The sequence below is a fragment of the Apis dorsata genome, unplaced genomic scaffold (assembly GCF_000469605.1).
Source record: "Apis dorsata unplaced genomic scaffold, Apis dorsata 1.3 scaffold_188, whole genome shotgun sequence".
NCBI lineage: Eukaryota > Metazoa > Arthropoda > Insecta > Hymenoptera > Apidae > Apis > Apis dorsata.
Genome location: NW_006263473.1, coordinates 661,655 through 670,011, shown reverse-complemented (window position 1 = coordinate 670,011; position 8,357 = coordinate 661,655). Strand labels below are relative to the sequence as shown.

The following is an 8,357-nucleotide window of genomic DNA, read 5'->3' as shown; positions in this document are numbered from 1 at the left end:
GCACGTATGTATTTTCTTTATTATTAATATAATAATAATTTTATATATATTTTCTTTTTTTCAATTTTTACAATTAATTAAATATCAATCCTAGTATAAAAACAATTTTAAATATATACATTTTTTTCATTTAAAAATTTTAGAATTCATTTAATATATTTTTCTTTACATTAATAAAAACTTAAATTAATAATTAGATTATCGTTAATATAAATAAGTATATAAAAAAAATTTTTTGTTAAAATTATTTGTAATTTTTAAATATAAGACATGTCTAGAAAAATATATATTTCGATATTTCTCTAATTTATGAATAATTGGAATAATATTTAATTATCTTTTTATAAATTTATTTATAATTATTAATAAGTTTATTAATTTTTAATAAATTTATTAAAAATAACTTCAAATATTTAAAATTATATAGAAAATGTTAGAATTCGTAATTTATAAATACATTCAAATATGAGTTTTGGAATAAATCATAAAGGAATCGTATTTTATTTTATATAAATATTTTCAAAATTAAATTAAAATAAATTATGCATTTCGTTAATACTAAATTTTTTAATACTAAAATTTAATTTTTTTTATTTTATCTTATTTACAATATTTATTACAATAAAATTTATATGTTTTTCCTTTTGTTGGAAACAGTTTTATGTATATTAACAACACATATAATTTCTACAATTATACATATAATTAACAAAATATTTTAAGATTTTATATTAGTCTAAACTTATACAATGAGTAATATGATATTCCAACTGACTCATGTTTCTAAATGTGCACTCACATTTTGGACATGAAAATGATGATAATAACGGTGGTTGTAGTTCAGTTGTTCTACTCTAAAATTAAATATATATATATGATAATTTCCGAAATATTATTACAAATATTTAATTTAATTTATAAATTATATATTATAAGTATAATTAAAAACTTACTTGATTTCCGGATACAATCGGATACAGAGAGTTAATTTGTTCTTGCAATCGATCATTAAATTCTATCTGTTTTTGTAAATCTGCATTCAGTGCATTTTTCTCTTCTAATAATGTTTCTTTAACTTTTCTCTCATGTCTAAAATCCTCTTCATAAAATTTTAACTGTGTTTGTAATAAATTAATATCTTCCTTCTAAAAATTATTATTATATATTTATTTATATATTTATTATTAAAAATATCTGTTTGATTTTTTTTTTAATTGAATTAATAAATGTTTGTTTAATAATCAATACTTACATGTTGTGCTAAGTCATTCTCTAGTTCTTTCATACGTGATTCTTTTTTTTCCACACTTTGATGCATGATACCAAGTTCAGCAATTAATTGATCATATTTTACCTCAAATTTCTTTTTTTCTGTTTCTAATGTCTTTTTATAATGCATTTCATATAATTGACTTTGTTGATCTAAAGAAGTTTGTTCTTCTTGCAAACCTATTCTTTCTTGTTGTAGAAGTGCTTTAGCATCATTTAAATTTTTATATTCTATATCAAGATTCTTTTTTCGATTATCAAGTAATTTTTTTTCTTCTTCAAGCATTTCTTTTTCCTTATTAAATGCAATTCTTTCTCTTTCCAATAATTGTTTATTATCATCATTTTGTTCATCTAATTCTGGAATTTTTTGAGTAGAAGTTGCAGTTTTTGATGATAACATACTTTTGTCACTATTTTCATTCAACATTGATTCCAATTCATGAAGAACTGACTTACTAAATTCACTTTCAAAACTAGATATTTTTTTTTCTTTTGTATCATCTTGTCTTTCACTTACATCAAGAAACTATAATAAAAAAGTAATTATGACATAAATATATAAAATAGAAACATAATATAATTTAATGCATCATACCTCACATCCTGTTTCTATATAACTGGTTAATCCAGAAGCAAGTTTCATTTTTAATTCAGTATTTTCCTTTTTAAGATAGTTTATTAATTCTCTAGTCTCAGCAAACTTTTTTTTATGATTTTGATGTACTCTCATAATTTCTTCTTGCCAAGTAGCTAAAACATTAAATTGTTGTTTCATTGCTATATTGTTCTGTTTTAATGTTTCTTTTAATTTTGTGTTTTCTTGCAATAACTCATTTAATTTTTGATGTACTTCTGCTGTATCCCATGATGCAATCATAGAATTATAGTCCTGAATGTAAAATTATTTAATAAGATAATTGTTTAATTTGCAATTCTGTTAATTAATAGATACATACAATAGACATACACTTTTGTTGAATATCAACATACGATGCAAGTGATGATTGTTGGATAGAATTTAACGAGTCTTTACCCAATACCACAAATGACAACGAATCATCTGAATCAACATCACAAAAATTTGATATTGCTGCTTTAGAATACAAAGATGCTTCCTCATCTAATTTAAATCTAGCTTTTCCATTGTTTATAATAAAACCAAGACTTTGTAAGTGACTTTCTGGTTCAGCATATAATTTGGAATTGATACTCAACAATTTGGTCGAGTCTTGTTCTTGTAATGAAAGCTTTTTTTCTTCATTTGATTCCATAATTAAAAACTTATCTTTATTATTTTTATTTTGAATATTCTACAATATTATACAATTATAAACAATTATAACTTTAAGACAAAAATTATAATTTAAATGCAAAGCAATAATAAAAATATTTTTAAAAATTACATCATTAATACGTCATTAATAATATATAAATAAAATTTATTGATAATTTTTAATGTTAAATTAAATATATATTAAATAAATAAGCAAAAATTATTGTTAATACATGTCAAATATTTTTTTATTCCAATGAAATCTAAACTTACCAAAATCTTATTTTATATTGTTTTATAAACATAATGCGCAAAAATGACATTATATTAGTTCATTATATTTCATATTATATTTGATCACAAAGTAATTGTATGAATGCTAAGATTATAATGCAATCATTTATAATTATAAAGCAAATTAATTTCGATTGTTAACAGAATTACACTTTCTAATCTTATATTATTGACTTTTATTTGCGAAAATTAACTCTTTGTTCCAGGTTACATTAAGATAAAATTATGAACAAATAATAAAATCCCTAGATTAGTTGCGAAATTCAATGTACATACAAAATGTCGGATTTTTTCTTACCAACTATGAAAATATGTCACTAGCTAGCTTTATTTCTATTTATTTTTTCATTAATTATATTTTATTTCATGTATTTTTATCTTATTATAGATAGAAAAATTAAGAAAAACAAATCTATACTCACTATAAATATAATATATAATTTCAATAATCTTTATAAAAAAAATCTAAAAAATTATCTTTTTAAAAAAAATAAATAATAAAAATTAATTTTTTCAAAATATTCACAATTAAAATTCATTTTTTAAAAGTATTTATAATTTTAATTATAAATATATTCTTTTTAATATTATCTACAAATATTAATATCTGAATTTTTATTCATATTATTGAATTAAATTTAATTGAACAAATTTTAAATTAAAAATTAAAAGTTTAAATTTATTTATATAATTTACAATTAATAAGTTCTTTTTTTAAAAAAAAAATGTTATAATAATATAATTAATTAATTATAAAATAAATATTAAATATTTCAGAATTTAAAATGGTTTTTTTGTATAATTAAAATTTTAAAAGTTTTATAAATGAATCAATAATAAAATGTATCATATTAATCATTTTTACATTATATATATATATATAAAACTGACATTAATAATTAAAATCAGAAAGTTATTAGTCACATTACTAACAACGTAGTTTCTGATTAATCATATTATGTTTCATATATTAATCGCTAAACTAAAATAAAATTGATTACATAATGAAAATAATGAAAATTTTAACCAATTATTAAACACATAATAAAATCTTGCGCAAAAAAATTGATTCATATCTATCATTTGTAAACACTCTATTTCTATTTTCGATATTTTCTGCAAATTATTTACATTTATTATCATTTTTATTTTTCATTTCATACAGTATATCGTTCAAAATCTTTAAACACAAAATTTAATATACAAAAAAATCCATCAAGATTTATATATTAAATTATAATTAAAATTTGCATTAGATAAGATTAAAATGGAATGCACTGTATTCATTTTATTGTTAATTTATTCTATCGAAAGATCCATACAATTTTCTATTGACTTTAAAAAGACAAAAAAAAAAAAAAAAGAAAAAAAGAAAAAATGTTAAAGTCTATCAGTTGCCACGAAGGGCTCAATTAATCCCTCGTAATTTAAGGTTTTAATTTATCCCCTCTCCCCCATTACAAACAAGCCAGACAGCAGGCGCGGGTAGTTGGGGGGAGATAGATTTATATATTCCGTGCCGCTTGAACCAGTCGACAAATTATCCGCGATAAACTGTGAAACGCGCGGAAGAAACGAGCTTTGGAACCTGGAATGGAGCATATTGTTGCAAATTTGCCAATCTAAACGGAGATTTATTATTCCTGTCCTGTGCAATCCAGGAGCTCGTTATTATGCTCTCTCTATGGACCTAGTTTATTTATAGATATTGCGCAACGGATATCCATTCTGTCGTGACAAGGTATTGCGCAAAGCTTACCACGCTACTTATATGCGCTTCAGGTTTATCGTTTCACCGATCACCTATATACGCTGCCGACGAACAGTCACAGCATTTGTTTCCTTCCCAATCTCAACCCATGTTATTGCGAGAACTGAACACAGAAGTTAAAACTAACTCCTACTACAAAGGTCGATCTGCGGTTTATTCTCTGGTTACGATCATGATCTTCTATACTTCCCTTCGATGGTATATGATGTTTTCCATTTTCTGTCCACCACGGATACGTATCTGTATATCCATCCACCCTTTGCCGACCCGTCCGTTTTATCGCATTGGGAAATTTTACGAAGGAATAAAGAGAAGATATACGTATATCTTTGCGGGAGACGTGTATTAGGATAGGTTTATTTCTAATTTTATTGGCCAACGTTTATTTTATTGGTCTGAACGTTCACCACCGTACGCCATATGAATCACGAGACTTATCTTGGTGTTGTGAAAAAAAAGAAATATGTAGTGATGTGAATAATATATAGATGATGTGAATAAATATTTATTTATTATAAAAAGAATGGAGGATTATTATTAGAGATTGTTAATATAATTATTTGATTAAGATAATATTTGTAATTTGTCTATAGAATGATAAGATGGAGAAGCGTTGGATTTTTTTCTTTTTTTATATTTAAATTCAAGAATTTTAATATGGAAACACAAATTATTATATTTTTCGTTTATTTGATCACACATAGCATTAATTGGATATTTATTGAATCTTTTTTCGTTAAATCTTACATAGTTTAATAATTTTTTTATGGAAAAATTATTAAGAAAATCTTAGAGATATAAGTAAAATTCTAACAATAATATTAATGCGAATATGATGTAACAATAGCGATACGTGAAATAATGGATATATTTTTCGGTTAGACAGATTTTATATATAAAAAGAACTAATAAAATAGCCAAGTAAATATTTTCGAGGACACGAAAATGTATTCAAGGGAAAATTTAAATGGTGTCATGGACGACACGTGTCTGGAAATAGTTTTTTATAAGCACATCTTTTTTTAGAGCCACTGGGATGCTCCTTTTATATGAGGTTAGAGAATTTTTTAATCTAGCTACCAACTTTGTAACTACGTACATAACCACGTTATACGATTCTAGATTGGATTAAAAGTCGAGATTCTTCATTTAAAGAACATGTAAATATATCGTTTAGAACCACAATCCCATATTCTTGTTACTTTTGTGTTAATTTTGTGTTAACGAATAATTTTTTTCTATCCTCTATATAATTTTTAATATTATCAATATTTATTTAGATTAATAATTAAATCGACTGCGAATATAACAGCTTATATAAATAATCCTCTCCATTCTTTATATTCATTCGCGGCGAATTATCGAGGAAAAGAAAGAATTCATCTATCAGATACTAACTTTTCTAATTAATCTAGCACCATTGAAAAAGTTGTTATAAAGAGTGCAAACAGATAACGCGCACGCACACTCTTGTCCAATGTTGGAATAAAGTCTGGGCATTCCGGATTGTTCTTATCACGAATAATACTTACATTTCGAATGCGCGATAACAGATCGATGTATTATACGGTTCAAAACTCGATATCAAATCTAATATTATACGTATAAAAATTTGCGATTCCAGATGTAATATTATCGTAAAAAATATTAATTAACTTGCTTTTTGGATTATCGATATTATTTATATATAACGTCGAATAGTGTGTAGGTTAAAAAAAATGCAGTTTCCTTGAACAGAGTTATAAAGTTTATAATCTTTTACAACCATGATTCATCGTTCATCTATTCTGAGCGGTTACAATCTCGTGTTGATAGGTTATGAGAGAAAGAGTGAGAAAGAGAGAGAGTGAGAATAAGAAAGATAGCGAGAGCGAGCATAAACCTAGAAGTTTTAACAACTTCTTGCGCGCCCCCTTCCGGTGATGGGACGACTCTTTTGATGAATTAATTGCCTGGGGTAAACTCGTATTTAAATGGAAATAATTCGCCGGATTATCGTTGTCCCCCGTCATTATTACTTTAGCAAAGACGATTAAATATTATTGGATGAATAATTTGTTTGATAATCGTTTCTTAAGTAGCGGATAACGATAGCTTGACTCGAGTAAAGTCCTCTGATTTTAGTTATCTATTATTTTTTTTATTTTGTATTAATAATTATTTTCGATCAATGATCGTCAATTTTCTTAAATTAAATTGGAATAATTTAATTGAGAGTTATTGCATTATTTGAAGTACCTGTCAATAATAATAAATAAATATCATTCGTACAACATGTTATACATTTAAAATTCTTATTATATTATTCCGTTATCGATATTATTCTAGAAATAAGACTTTAAATGTAAAATTAATACTCCATGAATTATATTGGGATGGGTTTAAACTACTCTGTTATTGATTTATATGTACATATTGGAGGAAGCCTGACACTGACGGAAACCAGATCGTAACGCTTGACTTGATTTATTAGTCTTTCCAAGACCTGTCTAACTTCATTGCTAATTTTAGACTAACTATGTCTTGGATGCATCTCTTGCGGCAACGAGAGTTTTTCAATTCGCCAAAGTTAATTTTCCTCTGACTCATTTATCATATAACGTAGATATCTGTAAAAATATTATGCAATGTCTGCAAATGAATACGTACTTTATTCGATATTTATTATAACAAGATTACAAATATTTTACAAATATTTAATATAAATCTTTTCTAATAATATTTTATCCACTGTGATTACACTGTGAAAAAGATTCGAAGGATACAACACATATTCTTATTATATATGATATAATATTACATTTTTCACTTAAATTCTACAAACTTTATGTTTGAGGAAGTTGAGTATCATATATATATGATACTATAATAAACAATTTTTCTTATATATATTTTTTTTTCATAAAACAATATTGTTATAAATTGTTTAATTTATGTTTCTCAATAACGATGGATATACTGTAATACAATAATGATATACAACATATTATTCTTGATTTTATTTTAATATAATTTTCATTTCTTTTCCATTAGACCTTATCGATACTTTTTTAATTGGGAAAAATACAATAAATATATTTATAAAATTTTTTTGAATAACAAAAATGGAGTAAATATTCGAATAAAATTTCAACTTTTGGCTCGAAGAAACTTCAGAAACTTTTGCCTTAACGTTTCATTATCCGGATTTATTTGTTGATTCCAACGCACTCACACACCTGAAACTTTGCTCACCTTTATTTTCTCAAAGTAAGAGAGCACGAGGGCCAGGTAAAAAGCAAATTTCAGGCGTAAGAGTACTGTCGAGGATACGATGATTGCCATGGAAATATTCGCGCACCTCATCCGTCTTATCCTCTTAATTCTTAACTAAATATCATTTCTTATACATTCCACCACCAATGTATATTTAAAATTCATTATTTTCCTTAAAATTTATCCATTTCTCTTAATATTTAAAATTTAAAATTTCTTCTTTAAATTTTCTTTATCAAATAATTCCAACTATAAAACTTGTTGAAAAATCCGTAAACCAAGAATTCCTCGATGACCTCGAGCAAATATTCTCTATCAAAACTCGTATCGATCCAAAAGATCGATTCCACCGGGCATTGGACAGTTTCACAAATCCACGACTCCAAATACCAATAGATATTTTCTTAGTTTCACAACCAAGCCCATCCATCGAACGCAACAGACTTTACAATCACACTTCGCACAACTTCGAATCGTCGTCGATGAACGAAC

General features: G+C 24.9%; 1 protein-coding gene across 1 annotated transcript; it reads right to left on the bottom strand.

Moving 5' to 3' along the window:
• Positions 1–551: 551 nt before the first annotated feature.
• On the bottom strand, positions 552–3,133 carry LOC102672802 (NF-kappa-B essential modulator-like). The gene is made up of 6 exons (XM_006614492.2): positions 2,819–3,133; positions 2,229–2,582; positions 1,868–2,161; positions 1,253–1,798; positions 954–1,145; positions 552–854 (listed from the first exon to the last, which is right to left on the bottom strand). Exons 2-6 carry the CDS (start codon positions 2,541–2,543, stop codon positions 732–734), a joined length of 1,470 nt encoding a protein of 489 aa, XP_006614555.1. The 5' UTR covers positions 2,544–2,582; positions 2,819–3,133; the 3' UTR covers positions 552–731.
• Between the last annotated feature and the right edge of the window lie 5,224 nt (positions 3,134–8,357).

Coding starts and splice junctions, on each gene's coding strand:
- LOC102672802 (XM_006614492.2), bottom strand. CDS start 2,543: ATGGAATCAAATGAAGAAAAAAAGCTTTCATTACAAGAACAAGACTCG. Junction 2,162..2,228: donor AACAAAAGTGTATGTCTATT/GTATGTATCTAT, acceptor TTTTACATTCAG/GACTATAATTCTATGATTGC. Junction 1,146..1,252: donor AGAATGACTTAGCACAACAT/GTAAGTATTGAT, acceptor AATAATTTTTAG/AAGGAAGATATTAATTTATT.